Below are 25,284 nucleotides of genomic sequence, written 5' to 3'. Positions count from 1 at the left end.
AAGTAGTTTAGAAGATAATATGCTCTCTTACATATGTATTTATAGGAGCTCTCTGAGCCACTGGAATATTTTCTCCAATTATCGGGACAGTAACATAATGTAAACTTACAAGAGTTTGAGGGTGGTTTACTCAGAAGAATAGATGTATACACCTCCCTTGAAACTAGATGGTCGGCTTGGTTTGTATAAGGCCTCCCTGAAGCCCAGCCACACAGTCCCTTTGTATTTTTCAGGTGACCCGCTATGGTTTATTTTCCTCCATTAGTTTTCAAACTAAAAGTTGCTGTAAGACTAGAGTCAGGAAGAAATGAAAATTAATAATTTAAAAAATATTATTGTAGCCAAATTCATTATAAGTTCTATATCTCATAGCTTCGGTACTTGCATTGTATGGTAGCATATAGTTGAGCTTGTAAAGCTAGTTAATCTTTTACTAATATTTGTATTAATAGTTAGCTGCTTGCCTCTGCCCTGGTGCTCAGTGACTTGAGTTGCTGTAACTGCTTTGTGACTGGTTGTGTCTGCAGTCACTGAGGCATAGGAGGGAAGTGAAAGTAAAATGCAGCTCTTAACCTTAGGTTGTATCTTATTCAGATCCTAGCCTGGTTATAATTAAGCAGTATGCGCTATAGAGTTTGATAAAAGGATTTAGACAGAATACAGTTAACTGGGCTCAGCCAAATACTGGCTGTGGTGGTTTCTGGGGAGGGATATTGGATATCTGAGGGATGATGGGAGAAGAAAGACTTGATTTTTTTTCCATGTGAATTTCGTATCTATTAGAAAAATAGTCTGGTTTAATAAAGCCTCTAGGCAGCTTTTTAGTGGGACTTAATCTGTTACCCTCCATTTAGTCACCCAGAGTATAATGACCCCCTGTGGTAGAGCTGTCCTAACGGGTACCTTTTGGTCTTACACACGTCACTGACTTTCCAAGACCTGCCATCCTTAGATCCTCTTTATTTGTTGAGCAAATGCTTGAATATCTTCTGAGTACACACAGCAAATCTGGTTCTATTCTTTTCCTTCATAAAACCCTTAAGTAGTTTCCTTTGCCTAAAAAAATGAATTCAGGATTCTTAGTAGGGTACATTTAGCTTATCAGTCTGGCCCTCGCTAATATTTATAACCTTAACTTACTACCATGTTCATCTCCCAGTGTTACAGAAGTACTTGTAGTTTCCTTAGCAGACCATCCTTTCACGTCCCGGGGTTTTAGGGTTTGTTCTTCCGGTGAGCATCCTCTGGTCTCCCTTGGACACATTTCCCTTAGCTGTGGGTCTTTGAGAAGATTCCTCTCACGTACCTTTGTTTGGCACTTTTTACAAAGTATTGTGACTTTGTTTACTTGTCAGCCTGCTCTTGCCAATCCATGTTCTTTTAGATTAAGAACTTCGTGAAATTAAAAATTTCTATGCTGTGACTTAATTTTCTGATTTCTGGAGTCTAATGCAAGTGAACAAGTAATTACTGAATGTTAAAGGGGGAAAGAGAGGACAGTTGAAAAATCTTAAACATGGATGACCTCCAATTCCTTGAACCGTAAATGTTACCTCTCAGATATTCCTTTCCTTTCCCGTCTCTTTATTCTTCCTCTTAGTTATAACCACAGGTTATCCTTCTCTAGTTAAAAGTACAAAATTATAACAAAACAATTGAATGCCATGTTTGTTGGAAGAACAAAAGGTCCAGTGTTTGGCTCAGTTGCCTCACTTGACTCAACGTAATGGAGTTTTCACTATTGACCTTGAAGCATTAATGATTAAATGAGGATTTGTAGTGACGGTGATACATGAATATCAAGTCTTTCTATTTCTAATTCACTTTGTAACATGGATTATTAATGTATGTTTGTTTGTTTTCCCTCCAGCTCCAGAACCTGGGTATAAACCCAGCAAACATTGGCTTTAGTACCCTGACTATGGAGTCAGACAAATTCATCTGCATTAGAGAGAAAGTGGGAGAGCAGGCTCAAGTGGTAATCATTGATATGAATGACCCAAGTAATCCAATTCGAAGACCAATTTCAGCAGACAGCGCCATCATGAATCCAGCTAGCAAAGTAATTGCACTGAAAGGTATAAAGGATTATGGGTTTCTTTTTCTTATAACTCTTCCTGTGTATAATTTATTCAAATATAATAATTAGGAGCTATCTTGTTTAGTATTTTGATTAAATTTGATTATAGATCTGCATAGTTAAAGCTGTTAGTGAATTTGATTTTAACTACTTTTATGAATTTTACTTGGCATGTTTCTATAAAATATCTTACTTTCTATTTAGCCTAGAGCTACTTGGAAAAAATTTAAGTTTTAAGTTAAATGAATTTAAAATTTATATTCACAGTGTGATAAGATTGTGCTTTAAAAAAAAAGCACCACACGCAGAAGATACAAGAAATTAGAGATTCATACTCTCGAATAAAGTATGCTTTGCTAATATTAGCACCTAAGCATTGCAGGATTTTGTTATGATTAGAAACTTGCTGTTCATGGTGTGCCTTTTTTATACTTCAGTCTTGTATTTCACTCAGGGGGTGGGTATTAAAGCTTTGAAATGGGTGTTAGAGTTTATTCAGACTTTTTGTCATAATAGGGAAACTGTACAACCTATTAGTCCAAACAGACTTCAAAGAACTTCATAATGGCTGGGAGCCCATATTAATTTTTTTTTTTTAACTTTAGAGTGACATCCTAATTGAAAAAATGCATTTTTTTCTTTTCTTTTACTGATTCCAGAGAGAGGAAGAGGGGAGGAGAGGGAGAGAAACACTGATGTGAGAAACATCCATTGGTTGCCTCCTGCATGCACCCTGACTGGGGACCCAGCCTATAACCTTTCAGTCTGTAGGACCACACCCAACCAACTGAGCCCCACCAGTCAGGGCTAAAGTAGAAGTTTTTAAGAGGTCTTGGTGACAAAATGGCTTCCTCTAAAAAAGGCATTTAATTGCCTAATTTTTTCTTTTTTCTTTTTCTTTTTGGACACTTATTACATACCAGAGACTTTTAAGTGTCTGAAGTGTATATGTAAGTTTTATGAAGATTACTTTAACCTTATGGCATAAGTGCAATTAACACCTTTATATGAGGAAATTTGGGCCTTGCTCAAAATCACCCCAGTAAATTCAATAAAATTAAAAAAGAAAATCACATAGCTAATGATTGGTGATGTAAGTCTATACATAAAGCCACTCAGTACTAAATAGTGTTACCTAAATAGCACTGCTTCCAACCTCATCTCTAGCAGGCTGACCTTGGCTAATACATATAAATATGCAGGAAGTCTACTTTTAATTCATTTGTAAAATAAGAGCGTTAGGTTAGATAATTTTCTAGTTCTTTTTAGCTCAAAATCCTAGTAATTTGATATATTTTTTGGGTGAATTGTTGGAAGTGCTGAAGTTTTTTAACAGACTCCTTTTTACTGATTTAACCTTTGTATTTAATAGTGATACCTGTTGGAGATTAAATGGGGGGCAGGGAGTTGGCTAAGCCTATTCAAACAGATGTCACCATTACATACCTGAGATTAGAGTCGATCTCCTCTCAGGGAAGGATGATCCATCCAGCTTCCACCTGAGACCACATGCTATGTGGCAGTAAATTTTTTACTTCTGTTAAACAGTACATGTACTTTAAGCTATTAAGCTCCCTTCAGCCACCTTAAAGAATTTAAATTCAATTGCTTAGCAACTCTAACCTCTATTAAAAGGCCATCGTTTAAATTTTCTCAAATTCTCTTCTATTTTTAATGTTGTTGTTATCTTATCACATTTCTTAATGCTTTCTTATGTGTGCAGATGGTGAGTTTTCTTAAATTAGATTGTATTAGTTATTGTCCTGTTCTATAAAAAGAATAAAATGAAAAGATTTTCAAAGCATTGTACAATAATAGCATTGCAGATGTGTGCTGTAAGTGTACACTGTGGGGTTAAGCTGTCATCCCTCACCCTCCTCCCCAAACCCCCTATATATATACTCCAGCCCTTTCATATAAAGAAAGGAAAAGAATAAAAGTCTAACTGGGGCTTGGGGAAGGCAGCAAAGGAAAGTGAGCAATTTCTAAATACAGCAGGTCCTCAAATAACATCATTTGATTATAAGGTTGATGAGATGTCATAGGAATTTAACTTGTTTATATCAGTTAGCCTGTGGTAAAATTGGTTTTGTTATTTGTCATTTTGCTTAAAGTTACAGAACCTATCGAGGACTTACTATACTAGACTGCTTCCTTTTGAAGCCAGTTTTAAACCCCTTGATTTCTTTTTATAAACAGGACTGTTAACTCTCACAATTGCTGAAGTCTGGTTGTGGTTTACATATTGTGTGGGATGGGAATAACATTCTTTGTTTTATAGAAGAAGTTCTTACACATGTGGTAAGAAGGGTCATAGTACAAAGTTGTATGTTTTGTGTCCTGTCCCATCTCTTCCCTCCTCGCCCTCCATACAATCTTACAATTTTTGTTCTCCAGAAGCCAGATTCTCTGTGGCTCTGGAATGGATGTTCCTTAGTTTCTAAGGACTAATCTTGATTAGATAGCCTGGCCATATCTGTGGCTCTGACCTCTATTAATTTACACCAAATCACTTTTTGGGCCATGATGGAGTTCAGATTACACATACAAACCTTTGCATCTGATTCAGTGAACTCTTAACACTCAAGGCAAATTTCATCCTTTTACTAAATGTTTGCTGTCTTCGTTGGATGAAGCTTGAACTTTGTTCCTGTCTGCAGTGTACTAACAGCGTCTGAAACTGTCCTCCTCTGTCTCGCTCTCCTTTCCTCCAGCGTTCTGCTGTTCTCCCTGTGTATCTTAAACCAGTTAAATGTAGCATGCACTTCTCTTGTGTGCTCTTGGTGCAAGGCAGAGTTGAAGTTTATGCTCTTCCTAATAGCGGTTTCCACAGGATTTAGTGGGATGAGGGGCGACTGCCTTTTGAAAAGTAGACATTTTCCCCGATCGTTTGTGTCAGATCTGCCTTGTTCTGTGTACCTACAGCTGAGATAGTTAATGTGTACATACTCTTAATTACAAGTCATTAGATTGCAACCTTGTTTTCCATTTTTGTTAAACAAGCTGTTCATTAGGCACATTTTTAGTTGGGGTTTAGAACTCTATAGAATATTTTGCTCTATGTTTAAAATGTCTTTAATAGCGGTAATACAGATCTGCTTCAAATGTAGATGTAGACTGTTTGCCCGCGTCGCAGCTGTCTTTTCAGTGGCTGCTGCTCTGTCAGTTTGACCTCTGTAGTTGGTTATTGAATAGTCTCCTGATAGAACCATTTGTTTGGAAGGTAGAGACCTTGCTACAGAGCTAGTTTAGCTAGATACTCGTTTATCCTGAACTTTGTTTTCTTAGTGATTCATAATTCTTAATTTTTGTTTTTAGCTGGGAAAACTCTTCAGATATTTAACATTGAAATGAAAAGTAAAATGAAGGCTCATACCATGACTGATGATGTCACCTTCTGGAAATGGATCTCTTTGAATACGGTTGCTCTTGTCACGGACAACGCAGTTTACCATTGGAGTATGGAAGGAGAGTCTCAGCCAGTGAAAATGTTTGATCGCCATTCTAGCCTTGCAGGTTGCCAGATTATCAATTATCGTACAGATGCAAAGCAGAAGTGGTTACTTTTGACTGGCATATCTGCACAGGTAACGTTTTCTCTAGTTTTAAAGAATAGAGAACTAATATGCCCAGAATGCAGTTTATTTTGAAATTACATCTTCTAGTCTCAGTCATGTTGAATCTGACTTATTTTGGAAGAGCTTTTTCCTCTTTCAAGAAATAAATGCCTTTATGCAACAGAGTTTCAGAGCATGTACTCTTAGCAAGTGTTTTTAGGGCCTTCTTGCAGGTTGAGTGGACATATTGAGTTCCTGTATGAATGATTTGGAATTGTGGATATTTACTGTAGAATGAGTGCTCCTGTGCACATATTTTTTAAAGATAGCATGAAGGATGGTTGTATATGAGACACATTTTAAGCATTCATGTTAAACTTTAATAAGATTATGTTTGGAACTAAATTTTAAATGAGATATCAAATCTACATTGAGAGACTAAATAACAAAGAATTATAAATCCTGTTAAAGATGATAAAGGGATTCTAAATATTTCACTAGTTGATGAATCTGGGAGTTATTGGTTCATTGGGTCCACAAACTTCATTCTCTTTGATCTTTTGTAGCAAAATCGTGTGGTGGGAGCTATGCAGTTGTATTCTGTAGACAGGAAAGTGTCTCAGCCCATTGAAGGACATGCGGCTAGCTTCGCACAATTCAAGATGGAAGGAAATGCAGAAGAGTCAACATTATTTTGTTTTGCAGTACGGGGTCAAGCTGGGGGGAAGGTAAGTTTTGGCTTTTGAAATTATTTTAGAATTTCCTTGTCTTTCTGCTACTAATTAATTATCTAGTCTTCCTTATTTGTTTCTAACACTCAGATTTGTGGTGATTTTGTTTAAATTCTGCTTCTAGTGATACTTTTCTAAAGTGAATAATGTTCTTTAACAACTTTTTTATCAGCTATTTATAGTAAGACTATTTTGGTCTATATTTTTCAAACTTCTGTGCATAAGAATCCGTAGGGTTGCTAACATGTACATTTGTGTGATTCAGTAAGTGGAGCTCCTACTCTGCATTTTAAATACCCTGGGTGATTAGTAGAATGTGGTCTATTATTGGAGTGACATTGCTCTAAGTCAGAGGTTGTTAACCTTGGCTTTATGTTGGAATCGCCTGGACAGATGGAAGTACTTTGTATATATAGTTTTTAGTTGCAGGCAGTAGAGACAGGTCTGGCTGATTGGAGTATAGAGAATTTACTGGAAGGGTAATGGATAGATTACAGTAGCTAGGAATGCTTAAAACCAAGCCTGGAGGATGAGGAATCAGGAGAAATGGGAAGTAGCCAAGGCCCCAGGCGAGAACCCAGCCACGGAGCCCTGAGAACTGCTGCTGCTGTGACTCCCGTGCTGGATCCGCGCTGGATAACACGCCCAGCTGCCTCTGGAAACTCAGTTTGACTGCAGTTCTCACTGCCAGGCTTAACTCTCAAGTCAAAATATTTTTCCATGATAACGGGCTAAAAATTAGACAGCGATTGCTTACAGTATGGTCGCCTGTAGCTTCCCAGCAGGGAGAGAACATGCACAGAGAGTTACAGTTCTGCCTAAAATTTCAGAGTCAGAATCCCTACCAACCTTTCAGCATGACAAGTATTGGAAACACTGATATTTAGATCGGAATTGATGTACTGTAAACAAAAACACATCATAGGTCTTGGGAATTAGGCATTATCCTTAAGATATAAGGCTGAGAAGTTTTTTTTAAAGTTCTCCTGTAAAAACAACTTCAGTATCATTTTTGTCATCTCTGAACACGTTTATAGGTTCTTGAGCCCATTTAATTCATTGTAATATAGCTTTTGTAGTCTGCCGTGGCTTTTGAGAGAAGACATGATTTTTCTCAATATGGCTAGTCATTTTAATTAAGAATGAGAGCCTATAACTTTTATAGGGTATATATCTTGAAAACTGAGTTTTTTTTTTGTCTAAGTCCATTCCTGATATGACTAAGGAAAATCTATAATACTCTTTTATTGACATTATTTACTTTCTCTTGCCTGGCTAATGTGCAGCATCAGGCATTTTAAACCAAAATGTTCTCATCCAGTTTATGAGGTCTGTGTGATTAGAGCGACCACTAAGCTTAGGTACATACTTTACATCTGTGTTAGAGTAGATGTACCAGCAGAATAGAATTTAACAATTTAGGTTAGATATCTATTTGGAAATGCTAAATTATAATGGAAAACCACAAGAAAGCACCTTTGTGGGTAATGTATTACCATTTTATGCCATTAATTTAATGTAGATTGTGGTGTGATTGTTTCAGCTATTCAACTGACTTTTAAAGTTTTTATCTTGAAATAATACACATTCATAGGAAGGTGCAAAGACAGTACAAGTGTCCTTTACCTGGTTTCTCTCAATGGTTACATCTATACATAGATTTATAGTGTATTAAAAAAATAAATTAACATTAATACAATTGTATAATTCCATTTTGATTTTATCACAAGTAGATTCAAGGTACATATTGTTCTGTCACCTCAAAGATTCCCTCATGCTACTCCTTTATAGTCACACCCACCTCTCTACCATCTCTAACTCCTGACAGCCACTAAATTACTTTCCATTTCCATAATTTTGTCACTTCAAGATCAAGAATGCTATATAAATAGAATGATGTAGTATGTGACCTTTTGAGATTGGCCTTTTTCCCCACTCAGCATAATGTCCGTGCAAGTTCTTTTTATTCCTGAGGAGTATTGTAGTGTTGAATATGGTTGGGTACGCTGAGATAATTCCAGCAAGCAGGATGAGTGGCCAGCAACGAACGGAGGGCTGAGGCTCGCTCAGGCCATCAGCGATTGTTCACAGCCCAACCATTCCTTTTATTGAGTTCTAGAAAAAAAAAAATTTTTTTTAAGTAAAACTAAATAGAAACTAAAAAGGCTTACATGGTAACAAACATTCTTCCCACTAAAAGGGATAAACATTAACCTATAGAGCTACAGAACTAAAAGGCTTACGTGATCCCACTAAGAGGGATAAACATTAACCTATAGGGCGACAGAGCAAAGCGGTAAATCACAAAGGTCCAAGGGTCTGTTCCACATCTGATATAGTTGCTAGGGGAGAGGAGATACTTAATTTTCAAGCTTCTTTGTTCTTAGAGACTTGTAAACCGGTCCCCAAGAATCGTGTGTGAGTAAGGGTCCAAGGGTCTGCACCACATCCGATGTTATCACTATGGGAAGGAGGCTTAGGTCTTCAGCCCTCTTTGTTCCCTGGATTCCGTGACTCAGCCACCAGGAGCCGCGTGCGGCCGCTGGCGCCGACGCGCCTACAAGACTCGTTTGCAAGTTCTTGCAAGCTGAGGTCACAGGACACCTGGGGCGGGGGGGGGGGGGGGGGGCGCTTGCAGGCCCCCCGGCAGAGGGCTTGTGACTTTCGCCAAGTTTTAACCTACCATGGAAATAGATACTCTTTTTTTTGTATATTTTATTGATTATGTACAATAGTTCCAATTTTTTCCCCCTTTGTTCCCCTCCGCCCAGTACTAGATATATTTTTTAAGATTTTATTTATTTATATTTAGAGAGAGGGGAAGGGAGGGAGAAAGAGAGCGTGAGTAACATCAGTTGCTTGCTTCTCGTACGCACGCGCCCAACCTAGGACCGAACCCGCAACCCCAGCATGTACCCTGACAGGGAATCGAACCCACCTTTTGATTTGGGGGAGGATGCTCAACGACCTGAGCCACCCCAGTAATGGTGACTATTAAACCTGTTGAGGACATTTTGGTTGTTGCCAGTTTGGGGCTACGAATAAAGCAGCTATGATGATGACTAAAAAGATCTAGGTTTATAGAAGTTTTATTTTCTTTTGAACAGTTACATATCATTGAAGTTGGCACACCACCTACAGGGAACCAGCCCTTTCCAAAAAAGGCGGTGGATGTTTTCTTTCCTCCAGAAGCACAAAATGACTTTCCTGTTGCAATGCAGGTATTTTAAGCAAAACAAAGGAACTTTTGAAATCTCTTCTCTTAAAAAATTAATTCAAAAACTATTATTGCTCATAGTCGATATAAATTAAGTGGGGCTTAAAAGAATACCTTTTATTTTAAAATAAAGTTTATTAGTGAAACTTTATGAAGTAACACTAATATATAAATCAGGTAATGCTAATTGTTCAGAATTGTTTTCTCTTTTATCTTACACATTTTATTCATATCCTTGTCTTTTATGTAAGAGCTTTGGGTATGCCATATTTAATGTGCTATAAAAATGAGGAAACCAAAAAATTTTTCATATAAACCTGTTGTCAAAGTTCTAGGATATTACTATCTCTAAAATGGAATTGGACTAAATTTTTGTGGATTTGTTATTTTACTTCAGTGTTGATTTTCTTTATACAGATCAGTGAAAAGCATGATGTAGTATTCTTGATTACTAAGTATGGTTATATCCACCTCTATGACCTTGAGACTGGTACCTGCATCTACATGAATAGAATCAGTGGAGAAACGATCTTTGTTACTGCACCTCATGAAGCCACAGCTGGAATAATTGGAGTAAACAGAAAGGGACAAGTAAGGAAACCTTGAAACTTAAATGAAACAACAGAGTAACACTTATTACTTTTAGCTTTTTTTTTTTTTTTTTTTTTTAAGAAAATGATAACTTTGGATGTTAGAAAATAATATATACCTAAAAACACAGAATCATGTGATACAAAGTCTCTTTTTAACTGGCTCAGAGGAAGAAACTGTTTGGCATATAACCATCTAGGATTGTGTTTATGTGTCTTTATTGTCAAAGGAAGTGGCTTTTTCAAAGAAACTGTTAGGGTCACATTTGATAGACTGTATATTTTTCATAGGCATTTTCTTCCTATGACCTCTAAGATAGATTATCAACTACAAGGAAAAGAATTTTTCCTATATCTCCTTTCCTAACTCTTTAATACTAAATATTTAATGTTGGAAGGTTAGATGTTCCAGTAGCTACTGTGGGGTATCTGGCAAGTTATCCAATTATGTAGGGAAGATCTGAATTTGTCATGATTGGCAAACCTCTTCACACCATTAACAAATGATTCCTTTTCTCTGTTTTCTTAGTTTTTTAATGTAATTACAATATTCTACCCTAGGGGTGTCTTATTTTCTAAAAAATGGTTAGAACATCAAAAAGAATACTGTTATTGGTTTTGACTTAGTTTTCCTCCAAATTAGTATTTTTTCCCAGATAGTAAGCAGAGGAAATAACTAGTAGGTTTTTTTTCTCCTTAGTTCTCTTAATTTCCAGGAAATGGGGCGTGAAAAGGCAAATACTCTAGAGAAAGTCTTTCCATACCTGTCCATCTCCTACCTCAGCTCTACATGTAGTTAGGTGCTTCTGCTTTATGTCCCTACTAGTTAGGTAGCCCTCTTCATAGCGCTTCCCGCAGTGAATCACAATTGCTTGCTTAAATGCATTAGTTGTTAGTCTTAATTAGGAAAGGGGCTTTTCTTTGTTTAATTGTATCTACACCAGTCCATGTCTGGCACGGAAGCTACTTTAAAAATTCAGTAGCTTTCATTTATTCAGTTGTGTGTGTCTCTCTCTTGGAAAAAAATCAAGAATGAATTGCCTTTTGGTGAACTAGGTCAATTACAATTTAATAATCATGAAGTTGATAAGCCAGAGACCTTTTTATTTCCACTACTGTGCAGATGTTTTTAAGATAATACTTAACCCAAAGTATCTTGAATAATTTTGCTAATATAGTTGATATTCATAGGTCTGATTCTGGGATCTTAATTCTTTTCCTCCCCTTCCCCTACAATTTTCTGTTCCAGCTGCTCTGAGTAAGGAGAGGGGTCTAACTGTAGGCCTCAGGGCTTTTCTCTACCCTTTAAATCATAGCCAAGTATAGCTGGACATATGCCCTAAAGCAGCAGTTCTAAACCTTTTTCATCTCATGGCACATACACTAATTACTAAAATTATGCAGCACACCAAAACATATATTTTTTGCCAATCTGACAGAAAAAAAATATATAATTTTGATTTATTCACACCATATGGCTGTTGTTGGCTACTGTCATTTTTTAATTTAATAATTTTAAGGGAAAAAAGGTCAGTGCCCCTGACTAAATAGTCAAGTATTGCATGTTTTAAAATTCTTGTGGCACAGTGGTTGAAAATAGCTGCCCTAAACGAATGAGTGTGTGGTTTCTAATGGTTGAAAAATCAAAAGTGACCAAATGATATTGTGGCTTAAATTCTGAAATTGGTAGAACTGAGTACTTTAGAAGATACAGAAACCTTCTCTGTCTCCTGTACGTCTTCAGTACTGGGTGCTAGAAATCTCTTAGAACAATTAGCAGACATTTGGCCCCTGCCGAAAGGTGCTTGATATTTGGCCCTTGAAATATGTCATTGCCAGCTAGACTACCAAAGGAAGAGGAATATTATTGGACCAGTAAAACATGATAGTATTTTTTATGTATTAATCCTGTAAACCAAAAGTTTAAAACTCCTGTAAACAAAAATTTATGAAAAACATTATGTGCTATTGGCACCTGGGGACGTTTTCAGAGTGTGGATGTTTTAAGCAGGACCAAATGTCCTGTTAGGGCCAGAACAGTCTCAAAAAGTAGGATGAAGATGAAAATGTGGATCTAGTGTTCGGGGAAGATTAAGGTAGCAAGCAGTAGGAAGATTGAGAAAGTGTAGTGGGAACTGAACTTACTCATTTTCCTTATTTTTCCTAGGAGGTAAGCATAAATTAAAGGTGGAGGTCAGAAATGCAGTGACTTTTAAAGAAAGTAATTCCTTCCTTTAAAAGGCCTGTCTTGACATGGAGTAGAATGGCGGAGCGCAGCTACAGGACGGCTTGTGCTTTGGGGGTCAGGCTCTGACCCGTAGAAATGAAGGAATTTTGGAGCTGAAAATTTCTTCATTTTCCTCCAAAGGAAAAATAGAGCCAGCAGGATTGACCGTTATTTATCTATAGGTTATTGAGTTCTCAAATTGTATTTGATTTTTATTGACTTTGGGACAGAAATTTTCCATTTTCATTTATTTAACAAGTACTAAGTATGTACTTTGTGCTGAACACTGTTCAGTGCTAACAATGCAGTTAAAGATGAGTCCCTTTCCTTATGTGGACTAGTGACTGAGAAGCAGCTAGGCAAGAAGTTATAATGGTATGAGGAGCACTGTTGAGGGTAGTTTACAGGCTGGGGTATATAACCAGCTCTGGTGTTGCAGAGGGGAGTGGATGTGTAGTAAAGTGTTCCTGCTTTCTACGGCAATTATCAGTACAGCTCTTAAGCAAGTAGGGCAGCTTCAGCGGCAGTAACTTTTTAGGAGAACTAAGGGTGGGCATTCTCCAAATAGAAGTAATTAGAAATTGCTCGTTAGTAATGCCGCATTTATTAAACACCTACTATGTACAGTAGTCCCTCTCTATATCATGGCCTCACTGTATTGCGGGATTTTTAAAAATATTATATTTAATTATTTATCGCAGATTTTTTTGCTATATTGCGGGATTTTTATGGTACTGTATACATATGTTGTTAAAGTTACGTAGGTTTAAGAGTGTAGAATATGTTTAAGAACATAAGGAGTGTTTATAAAAGTTTGGAAAAGGTTAGTAAGGGAGTGGGAAAGATTAATAAGGGACTGGGAATGGTTTATAAGTGTGTGGGAAGGGTTTATAAAGCCTTAAAATATATATAAATACTAAAATAAATGTAAGGTTCCTACTTTGCGAATTTTCACCTATCGCAGAGGGGGATCTAGAACGTAATACCCCCGATAAGTGAGGGAATACTGTACCTTGCATTATACAGTAGGATTCAGGGATCTTTTTCCCTCACTGAGTATGTAATCTGGCCTATAGGAATGTAACTCTGATTTTTAAAATTACTGAAAATCCTTATTAAAAAATCCTAGCGTTAAAAGGAATATACCTTAAAATTCTTCCAGGTGAGCCTTAGATTTCCTTTAGATTTTCCAGCTTCTTTAGGCACTTTATGTAGGTTGTCAAGATTGCATTCCTCACATTGCATTGTCTTTCAGAGCTTAAAGAGGAGCCTGATCTTTGATTAACCACGTTAGGAATGAATGAATTGTAGCAAAGCAGTTGGAGTTCAGACAGTAGGGAGCAGGGAGTTCCTTAGATTACAGAATGGCCGCAGTTTAGGCCCTCCCAAATGGCTTAGCACCCCGTAGTTTCCTCTCTTCTGGCCTCTTTAAAAAAGCAGCTGTCATAATTTTAATGCCTTTGTGACTCAGTAGTAATCAGCTCTAAACAGATTTAGTATCATTGATGTCCAAGTGAACACATTGAAACTCTTCATTGATCTTTAAATTGCAGGTTCTGTCAGTGTGTGTAGAAGAAGAAAACATCATTCCTTATATCACCAATGTCCTACAAAATCCTGATTTGGCTCTGAGAATGGCTGTGCGTAACAACCTAGCTGGTGCTGAAGAACTCTTTGCCCGGAAATTTAATGCTCTCTTTGCCCAGGGAAATTATTCAGAGGCAGCAAAGGTGGCTGCTAATGCACCAAAGGTAAATAGTTATGAAAAGTTGCCATGTCTTATTTCTAATACTGTCAGAAATGGAACCAGCTCACCACAGAGAAACTAATGTTTAGGTTGCATTTTCCTATAGTAGAATATGAATTACTTGTCAGTGGCTTTAGATTTGCTTAATTATTTTCCTGTGCTCTAGTTTCGGTTAGGTTTTTAATCTCAGAATGTTAATAAGGGTATGTAGGTCTAGCAAGCTGTGATTTACACAAATGTAATAATACTTAGTTACTTAGTTGTAATACTGTTTGACCTCATCAGTGATGGCTACCAATTCTCTTTTTTCCTGTAAAAAGCTTTGTTTCCATTTGGCTCACAGTTTGGTAGCGGGCTCGTGGAAAAGTGGCCCATGCTCTCCAGAGCCACATTTTTGCAGTTGAAATAGAAGCCCAGAAGAGAGGAAGGTGTAGGAGACTCTCAGATGAAGGTTAACCAGGCGGTTGACAGTGGCTTCTACCTCCAGGGAACAATTTTGACAAATCTTGGAGCTCATGGTTTATCAGCAAGAAGGAGCTAAACTTAAAAAAAAGTGTTGGCTTGTCCCGGAGGCAGAGAATGGCTGAGAAGATGGTGCCAAAGGTTGCGACTGGACAAGAGGTTGGAGGGTGGCGGAGGCTGGAGAAAGGGGTGACCATTGATCTGATCTGTCCAAACACTCTTGAAGCAAGAGACAGATCCTTCCACAGGGTGCACTGTCTGGTAGTACTGACTCTTTCCCCCAAAGTTGAAGATTGAACAGGTCCTGTTAAATTTATGGTAAAAAGAGTTGTCTGAAATTGAGCTGAGTTCTCATCACCTTTGTCCTATGTTAGACTGAATAAACACCTTATATCCTGATTAGTATTATGAAATTTGCACTTAATGAGACCCTGGACTATTAGCTAGCTGTAACTACTTTATTCGCTTACACATTGACATTATAATTAGGTTGGTATATTTCTCATTCTAAATAACCTGTATCACATTGAACCAGGGGTGTGACATGTTGACTGAATCTATTATTCAACATACTGAAGATTTGAAAATTTGTGTTACTAGATGGAATCATGCTTTTAAGATTGACCTTAGAAACTCATGGAGTTATTAGTGTGATGTTGGATCACCTTTAAAAGGAATCTTTATCGTTTCTCTTTCTTAAAGGGAATCCTTCGTACCCCGGACACCATCCGTCGGTTCCAGAGTGTCCCAGCCCAGCCAGGACAAACTTCTCCTCTACTTCAGTATTTTGGAATCCTTTTGGACCAAGGCCAGCTAAACAAATTTGAATCCTTAGAACTGTGCAGGCCTGTACTTCAGCAAGGGCGGAAACAGCTTTTGGAGAAATGGTTAAAAGAAGATAAGGTACGTTAACTTCAGTTAATATCCTTGTGCTTTGATTGCTTTAAATACCATATTAGCTAATTAAAAACATCTAGGTTGTACAAAACATCTATATCTGTTATTTATTGCTTGTAGGAATAGAATAAGAGCAGACATTGCATGAGATGCATAAACTTTTCTTTAGAACATCTTGCGGCAGGATATCTGGTTTTTTTAAATGAGATTTGTGCTGGGTGGTTAGAACTACTAAACTGGAAGCAGCAAATCGCTATCCTCTTGCTTCAGGAAAAGCTTTGTATGACAGTATGCATTCATATTTGTCAACGTGTGTAACACTTATTTGAACATAAGGATATATTCCTATCTCTACATCCCACATTTAATATAATATTCACAGTAGTTTCTTTTTTCTTTTTTTAAAAAATTTTATTTATTTTTAGGGAGAGGAGAAAAGAGGGAGGAAGAGGGAGAGAAACATCAATGTGTGGTTGCCTCTCACATGCCCCCAACCGGGGACCCCTGGCCTGCAACCCAGGCATGTGCCCCAACCGGGAATTGAACCAGCGACCCTTTGGTTCTCAGACCAGTGCTCAGTCCACTGAGCCACACCAGCCAGGGCATGCACAGTAGTTTTAACCATACAAATATATTTTTTCTTTAAGAATTTCTCAAGTAATATCAAAATTGTGGTATTTGCTACTAGTAGCTATGTTTGGATATGAGAGGGGAAGCAAGTTATGTAAAATGTTGAACCATAGATATGTTAAGACAGCAGGGATGTCTAATTAGTAGTGCTATAGGTTCCCAGAGTTATTTCACAGTATGTAAATTAGCATTACATGGGAAAATATTTAACTCAGTTTCTTGAAATTTATTTAAACATGAATGTTTAAAAATACTGTTAACCAACCAGCTTTCTTGACTGTAGAGTTTCTCTGTACCATTCATGTATTTATTTTAGGTTTATTTATTTTTAGAGAAAGGGGGAGAGAGGGAAAAAGAGGGAGAGAAACCTCTGAGTGAGAGAATCGTCGATTGATTGCCTCTCAAATGCCCCCAACTGGGTACCTGGCCAACAACCCAGGCATGTGCCCTGAACAGGAATTGAACCAAAGATGACCTTTCAGTTAGCAGGATGACATCCAACCCACTGAGCCCCACCAGTCTGGGCTCTCTATGCCTTTTATATTCACTAAGTACTTAACTAATTTCTTTTTTCAAAGAGCATCTAATAGTACTTTGTTTTCTAGAGCACATTATGGAAAATGTTGCTTATTTGCAAGGCAATAACAAGTTTGAACAATCAATCCATCAATGTTATTATTCCTTTCATATCACCTTAAAAAAAGCCTTTCTCGATAAAGTGGCGGTAATGAATGGCCATTTCTTATGCCATTGTCAAGAATGAGGTGGTACTGTTTAAAGCACTCTGAGTAGTGAGTAACTTTTAATGTTATTATACCTTTCAGCTTTAGTGCATGTTGGTAATATTGTTACATTATTAATTCTAAGTCCCTGTTTTTTCACCTAGTTTCTCGCAATCTTACAGGATGCTGGAGAATAGTACTTCAGAGTTGGGGTGCTTGGACAGGAGTCTGTGCTGAAGAATAGTTAATAGCCACAATAGCGAGTATTTGAGGTCCATTCTAATTAAGATAAGGGAGAACGGGAACAGCCAAAGTAACTTGAGTTGACCTATATATAACAGTGTGAAAGCGTTTTGGATCTTACTACCCTTTTTTTTGGTGAATGGTCATATGGGATCCATTTGTAGTAAATGGGACCCTGGTCAACCCTTCATTAATTAGCATGTTCATTATAGAGATAGGTACTCCAATAGAACTCAGTACTAAAGACCAATGATAAGAGCTCTTCCCTGACATAACCATTAAAAGTAGAAAATAAACTCTAATGTGTAAACCAGAACTCTTCTAGGGAAGCTGCTTTCCAGATTGGGCAGCTGATGGAGGCAGGTTGAATATATAGAGAAAGTAATCTTCTTATATACCACCTAAAAATTCCAAAATTTTTATATTTCACCTTGTGAAATTAGAGTGTCTTGCAGGTTACATTTACTTTGAGAAAAATTAGGGACCATGTAAGTCTGATATCTGAATATTCTTAACCCTTTTGAGTACCATGTGTAATTCGAAATTTGGATTAACATGAGAAAAAGTTATATCAATATATAATCTGAGGCACACACAAAAAAAGAACAAAGCATAAAATACAAATTATTCCATTGTTATTTACATTTATAGCCATTGGAAAAAAGAGTTGTTGGGAGCGATGCTGGCACTTCTGGGGAAATTTGTCAGCGTCGCTCACAGCGCCGTTGGCACTAAAAGGGTTAACAGAAGTACAAGATTCTGCAAGTGCTTACATTCCTAACAAGGTATTTGGTAATATCTATGTGCGTGAAATCTTGGTGGGCGTTTTATCCTTAGGTAGGATGTATGGAAAATTCTTCTAAGACATTGCTGTGAATACGTGATAAAGAGTTTACTAACCACAACCCCTGAATATTTAGAGTATGTTCTGGGACAACTGAGTAACTTAAGTGCTTATCATATTATTTGTAGTGGAAGCAGTGTCAGCTGCTCATTCATGCAACAGCTTATGGATGACTAAACTATCTTTTTTTCTTTGGATAGCTGGAATGTTCTGAAGAACTGGGTGACCTTGTGAAGTCTGTGGACCCTACATTGGCACTTAGTGTGTACCTAAGGGCTAACGTCCCAAATAAAGTCATTCAGTGCTTTGCAGAAACCGGTCAAGTTCAGAAGATTGTTTTGTATGCTAAAAAAGTGAGTTCCATGAACCAAATTTTCAACAAAAACTTATTAAAACATTAAAGAGAAATTAGCCTATAGAAACTCCTAAGTGACTTTAATAGTGACTAACTTTAAATTTTGAATTACTGGAAAAAGTTTAAAAAGCATATTTTAATTCTGACATAATAGAATTAAACTTACTTAAAAATGGAAGCAGGTATTATATGGTTTATCAGGAAAACTTAAGATGGCAGAGGCATCTTTAAGCTGTTAGAACAAGCTTTTAAAAGCAGTCATTCATCAAAAATGAGTAAGCCAGTTAGAAAAATTTACAGCTACTTATTCAAATATGTTATCACTAAGGTATCTATTTGCCTAATAAAACCAAGGTCAGATTGAACATCTTAGATTAAAACTGAAATTATAACTTTCACCAGAAGTTCTATATTAATAAGATTCTATTTTAGAAAAAAACTTTTAAATGATATAAAAATGAAACTTTGCAGTGGTGTTTAAATTTTTGTCTATTTGTAGGTTGGGTATACTCCAGACTGGATCTTTCTGCTGAGAAATGTCATGCGTATCAGTCCAGATCAGGGACAACAGTTTGCTCAAATGCTAGTTCAGGATGAAGAACCTCTTGCTGATATCACACAGGTAAAGACATTAAAATGTATTCTGTAGAAGTTTTTTTAAATGGAGAATGGGGGGACCTCAGTTTAAACAACTTGAAGAATGGGTTAACCTTTCAATTAGAGCTTTGTCTGTCTACATAGACAAAAAAGCAAGTTGCAGAAGCATGGACAGTAAGATACCATCTATATACAGTTTTAAAATGTACACAATGGACTCCTGTTTAGAGATGTATATGTATTAAAAATATGAAAAGTATAGGAGAATGATAAAACACAAAAGATAGTTGTCACTGGGTGAGGAGGGAAAAGATGAACATAGAGAGTGGGAGTCACAGATTCCATATTTATGCTTTTGTATATTTTAAATAGTTCTTCAAAATTTTATTTTTTAAGTGTATTTTGTTGGTTATACTGTTACAATTGTCCCAGTTTTTCCCCTTTCTCCCCCTTCCATTTGGTACCCCCTTTTCCTCCAGCAGTACTCCCCCTCCTTAGTTCATGTCCATGGGTTGTGCATACAAGTTCTCTGGCTTCTCCCTGTCCTATACTGTTCTTAACATCCCTCTGTCTATGTTGTTCCTACCAATTATGCTTCTTAATCCCTGCAGCATTTCCCCCATTCTTTTTCTTCCCCCTCCCAGCTGATAACCCTCCCAATTATCTCCATACCTATGATTCTGTTCCTATTCTGGTTATTTGCTTCATTTGTTTTTGTTTTCTAGATTCAGTTACTGATAGTTGTGAGATTGTTGTCATTTTAATGTTCATAGTTTTGATCTTTTTGTTTTTTTTAAATAATGTATTTGTTTATTTTTAGGGGGAAGGAAGGAAGAAAGGGTGAGAAACATCAGTGTGTAGTTGCCTCTTGTGCGCCCCCAACTGGGGACCTGGCCTGCAACCCAGACATATGCCAAGATTGGGCATCTAATTGGTGACCATTTGGTTTGCAGGCTGGCGCTCAATCTACTGAGCCACACTGGCCAGGGCTTCTTCTTTTTCTTAAATAAGTTCCTGTAATAATGGCTTGGTGATGATGAATTCCCTTAGCTTTACCTTGTCTGGGTAGTACTTTATCTGCCCTTCTCTTCTAAATGATAGCCTTGCTGGATAGAGTAATCTTGGTTGTGGTCCTTGCTTTTCATCATTTTGAATACTTCTTGCCAGCCCCTTCTTGCCTGCAGAATTTCTTTTGAGAAATCATCTGCTGTATGGGAACTCCTTTGTAGATAACTCTATGCTTTTCTCTTGGTGCTTTTAAGATTCTTTATCTTTAACCTTTGTTATTTAATTATGATGTGTCTTGGTGTGGTCCTCTTTGAGTCCAACTTGTTTGGGACTCTCTATGCTTCCTAGACTTGTATGTCTATTTCCTTCCTCAAATTAGAGAACTTTTCTTTCATTATTTTTTCAGATAAGTTTTCAATTTCTTGCTTTTCCTGTTCTCCTTCTGGCACCCCGGTAATTCGTATGTTGGTAGTTTAAAGGTGTCCTAGAGGTTCCTAAGCCTCTTCTCGTTTTTTTTGCATTCTTGTTTCTTCATTTTGTTCTGGTTGAATGTTTATTGATTTCTTTTGCTCAAAATTGTTGATTTGAATTCCTGCTTCCTTCCCTTCACTGTTGGTTCCCTGTATATTTTTCTTTATTTCACTTTGTGCAACTTTCATATCTTTATTTTTTTTGCTGTACTCTGTGAGTTTTCTGAGCATCCTTATTACCAATGTTTTGAAGTCTTCATCTGATAGGTTGGCATCTCCATTTAGTTTAGTTCTTTTTCTGGAGTTTTGTTCTTTCTTTTGGGCCATATGTCTTTGTCTCCTCAATTTGCAGCCTCTCTGTGTTTGTTCCTGTGTATTAGTTAGAGCTGCTTTTATTCCCTTTGAAGGCACTGGTAAATTGTGTGCGGCAGAACCTTAGGTAATTGCCAGGATGGGGCTACTGCCTTCACTGCTTTGTGGCTCTGTTTGTGGTCGGGGGATTGGAGAGGGGACAGTGCCCCTGCCTGGCTTCTGGCAATTTGCCCAGCTCTCGCTCCATTTCCAGTCACTTCGCCCACTTCCTACATAAGGTTGGTGCCCTTCCAGTTGCTGTCCATATGGGCCCTTTAAAGTCCGGCAGTTTCTCTTGCTGCCCCAACCCCCACTGTTTTTACAGCCAGAGATAATGAGCGTTTATCTTCCCGGTGCTGGAACCTTGGGCTGTGCTGTCTGGCCTGGGGCTGGGATCGCTTGCTCCTAGGTTATCCCTCCTGATTTTTATCCACCACCTGTGAATGTTGGACTGTCTGCTCTGCTCCTGCCCTGCTGTCCCTGCTTCTCTGAGCCTCGCCACCTCCCAGCCTTGTCCCTGCGTCTCTGCCCCTCCTACCTGTCTGGATGAATGTGGCGTTTTCAAATTCTTGGTTGTTGGACTTTCATACAGCTTGATTTTCTGACGATTCTGGTTGTTATTTGTTTTTGAGATCTGGTTGTAATTCTTTCTATGGTTGTGCGAGGGCGCAAAGCATGTCTACTAGACCTCCATCTTGACTTGAAGTTTTAAGTTTATCAGAATTTTAAATCTATCATTTGATTGTATTCTGCTATTATATAGTACCTTGAAATATCTTGTAGGTGTTTTTACTAGAACTCAAAATAACTTCAGAAAGACAAAAGTTTATTCTTAAATTTTGAAGTTATGTTGTCCAAACAATATTTTTTAAGTTGGGGATTTGATCTGGCAATTTTTTATATGTAAAAAAGGAGAGAGATAATGTTTAATTTCTGTTCATTTACATATTATCAACAGTATCATAAAGCAGCTTTTATCAGACATTTTAAAACAATATTCTTTAAATCTGTTTGCAGATTGTGGATGTCTTTATGGAATACAATCTAATTCAGCAGTGCACTGCATTCTTGCTTGATGCCCTGAAGAATAATCGCCCGTCGGAAGGTCCTCTGCAGACGAGGTTGCTTGAGATGAACCTTATGCATGCACCTCAGGTACGTGCGTTCATGCTTTTGAGGCAAGTTTCCAGCACTGTTTTAGTAGTTACTCAGCTTCGTACATTAGGTTACTCGAATCTGATGAGATGACTCTTCTTCATTTAAGAAAGTTTAGCTAACATTCCTTTGTACTTTCTCTTTTTTATCAGTTCGGTATTGAATCTTAATATGTGTACTCTGGATATAGAATTACTGATATATGGACTGATAAAATAACCTCATTCTTTTTGTGGTTTTATAGGTTGCAGATGCCATCCTAGGGAATCAGATGTTCACACATTATGACCGGGCTCATATTGCTCAGCTGTGTGAGAAGGCTGGCCTACTGCAACGGGCGTTAGAGCACTTCACTGACTTGTATGATATTAAGCGTGCAGTTGTTCACACCCATCTTCTTAACCCCGAGGTATTTCTTTTCTTACCTAACAGATGGTCTTAGTTATGATTAGTTGGTGTACTGAAAATGTGTTTGTAATACTGAATAGTAAGAATTTCATGCTGCCATTAGGTTCAGTGTTATTAATTTATTTGCCTATTTATTTATGTTTTTCTCTAGTGGTTAGTGAACTACTTCGGATCCCTATCGGTGGAAGACTCCCTAGAATGCCTCAGGGCCATGCTCTCTGCCAATATTCGTCAGAACCTGCAGATCTGTGTTCAGGTGGCTTCTAAGTATCACGAACAACTGTCAACTCAGTCTCTGATTGAACTTTTTGAATCTTTCAAGAGTTTTGAAGGTAATTAGGAGTTTCTGAGTTGTTCTCTAAGAAAGCCAAAAGGGGTATTGTTATGATAACAGGCTATTAGAAATTCTGTCTCTACAAAGTTAATTTTATGGGGCAGCTTAAGTTTTATTAGGCAATAAATGTCAGGAATCTTTATGTAACATTCTAGGGATATGCAGTGAACAAGATTGCTTAGATATTTTATGGGTGAAATAAAGGCAGAATTTTAAGATATAAATATATAGTGGCTTTGTCATGATTATGTAAGATAAAAGGACTAGGAGTATTCAGGTATAATAAAATTTCATGTTTATGTTGTCTGACTTGTAATGGCAAATGTTTCTTACCAAGGACATTTTGTAGCTTGTCGCTATACGGCAGGTTTTCTCAACCTCAGGACGACAGACATTATGGGCTAGATAACTTGTGTGATTTGGGGGGTGGTGATGGCAGGATTTTTAGCAGCATCCTTGGCTTCTACTCACTAGATGCCAGTGGCGCAGTGCCACCAGTTGTGACCACAAAAGAAATGTCTTCAGACATTGCCCAGTGTCTCTGGGGAAGAAACTCACCCCCAGATGAGAACCGCTGCTGTACTGAGAAGACTGATAAATCACTGTTGGGCGGTTCTTGGGTTCATTAGCTAAACTTCTAGTTCCCAGTCACCTTTTCTGCCATTTGTTTGTAGTATCGCTGTGACAGAAGGAATAAGATACCTACTAGTTTTCTTCATTTTCTCAGTTGCTGTATGTTAACTATGCACTAAATTTATATTATTCAGTACAGTGATCACTAGCCACATGTAGCTATGTAACTTAAAAGTAATTAGAATTGAATACAATGAAACATTTCGTTCTTCAGTCGTGCTAGCCACATGTCAAGTACTTGACAGCTACATGTGGTTAGTGGCTACTACATAAGAGTATACTGTATTAAATTCTTTTCCAACTACTTTCTGTGTTTTCTGTTAACTGCATATGGAAAAACACCTGCTATAAGGGACTTCACTTAACATTTTTCATATGGAATTTGGTGTGATAGTTAGCTTTGGTATTAAGTAGCTGCCTCCTAACTATTTCTCAACTACAAGAAAACATTGAACTGAATTTTCTGTTTTGTAGGGATTAAAGTGCCACTCTACTCATTGAACTGATTATTAGATTAATTAGTATTCCTACAGAGCCTTTTGAGCAACCAGTTTTTGTTTGGGAGTATTCAGTATAACACTGTTCTTTATCTCTTTTTTTGATGTTCAGTTCTTTTATTCTCAAAAGTATACCTGTACTTAATTTCAATTATTTGTTCTTTTAAGGGCTCTTTTATTTTCTGGGATCCATTGTTAACTTCAGTCAGGACCCAGATGTGCACTTTAAATATATTCAGGCCGCTTGTAAGACCGGGCAGATAAAAGAAGTAGAAAGAATCTGCAGAGAAAGCAACTGCTATGATCCTGAGCGAGTCAAGAATTTTCTCAAGGTAAGTGATTTAGAGTAACGCAGTCTCTGGTTGGGTTGAAGATCATCAGAGCCGTGAGGATTTGGTTAGCTTAAAAAAATTTCCCCTTAAATGTGAAATTCTTAGCATTCTGAAATTATGTGCTAAATTATTGTTCCCAAATTTAATACTTTGTGGTTTCTTTTGAAATAGGGAAGGAAATTAGTAAGTAATACTTAAGAATGACCATCTGTTTAAAAGAAGAAAAAAAATAGCCCTATTTCTTTCACTTTGATTTTGGAAGAAAAATTTTGAAAGAGATTTCAGACTCTTAATGTCATTTTAGAGTAATAGTCTCCTTTTGAATATTAAGATTGGTTTTCCCTCTGTCGATTTAAGGAGCCTCTATTGTATGCAGAGGGTTCTGTTTCCAAAGGACATAGGTTTATCTCTGTCATGAAATTAGGCTGACTCTAGAAACTAAATATTAATCTTGTATAATTCATAAATTGAGGGTAAGATCAAACCAAAAAGAAAAAAAAAACTCAGCTTTGTGACAGATGAATATAGTTACAGAGAAGTAAGAACTGCCTTTGTTGCAATGCAGAGTAATGATTTAAAGATTTCTTAGCTCTTTAAAATACACCTAAGGGCAGTTAATTTTGTTTAATGTTTAACTTACCTTGAGCTTTATTCTCATACCTACTAGTTAATTTGTGAGGAAAATAAAACTTTAAAATTGGCAGCTGCAGGTTCTGGCTGGATGCTCCATTGGTTGGAGCGTCATCCCAGTACTAGGGTTGCAGGTTTGATCCCTGGTCAGGGCACATACAAGAATCAGCCAATGAATGCAGAAAGGAGTGAAACAGCAAATCTCTCTCTCTCACTTTCTCTCTCTCTCTGAAAATTAACAAAAAAATAAAAATAAAATAAAATTGGCATTTGCTACTAAAAATCAGGAAAAGTATAGACCATTCAGTTTATCCCCCCAAACATATATTTATTTATATATATAAAACGATTCCAGACACTGAATATAAAGTGCTTAAGCATTTTTTTGTCTTCATTTTTAGTTCATCGATAGTTGTGTTGTTCATCATCTTTTTTAGTTAATCTGTAGTTTTATGAGCTGATTGTTCTTTTGAAGAACTTCCTACCTGGGCAGTAGACTAAATAGCTAAAACCTTAGGGGTTTCAGTGCAATGAGGCGGTCACAGTGCTGAGGTAGCCCTGTATAGA

General features: G+C 37.3%; 1 protein-coding gene across 1 annotated transcript in view; it reads left to right on the top strand.

The window, feature by feature from the left end:
* The window catches only part of CLTC (clathrin heavy chain), a 68,846-nt gene that overhangs the window by 21,184 nt on the left and 22,378 nt on the right, over positions 1-25,284 (top strand). The window contains exons 2-14 of the mRNA XM_090292705.1: positions 1,871-2,078; positions 5,399-5,667; positions 6,204-6,365; positions 9,476-9,589; positions 10,003-10,176; positions 13,956-14,153; positions 15,314-15,514; positions 18,148-18,300; positions 18,802-18,924; positions 21,746-21,883; positions 22,128-22,292; positions 22,443-22,623; positions 23,924-24,087. Coding sequence (XP_090148831.1) covers positions 1,871-2,078; positions 5,399-5,667; positions 6,204-6,365; positions 9,476-9,589; positions 10,003-10,176; positions 13,956-14,153; positions 15,314-15,514; positions 18,148-18,300; positions 18,802-18,924; positions 21,746-21,883; positions 22,128-22,292; positions 22,443-22,623; positions 23,924-24,087 — 2,250 coding nt within the window. The remainder of the gene's footprint in view (positions 1-1,870; positions 2,079-5,398; positions 5,668-6,203; positions 6,366-9,475; positions 9,590-10,002; positions 10,177-13,955; positions 14,154-15,313; positions 15,515-18,147; positions 18,301-18,801; positions 18,925-21,745; positions 21,884-22,127; positions 22,293-22,442; positions 22,624-23,923; positions 24,088-25,284) is intronic.

The sequence above is a fragment of the Furipterus horrens genome, unplaced genomic scaffold (genome assembly GCF_987537825.1).
Source record: "Furipterus horrens unplaced genomic scaffold, mFurHor1.1.pri manual_scaffold_11, whole genome shotgun sequence".
Lineage (NCBI taxonomy): Eukaryota > Metazoa > Chordata > Mammalia > Chiroptera > Furipteridae > Furipterus > Furipterus horrens.
This window is presented reverse-complemented; position numbering and strand designations above follow the sequence as displayed.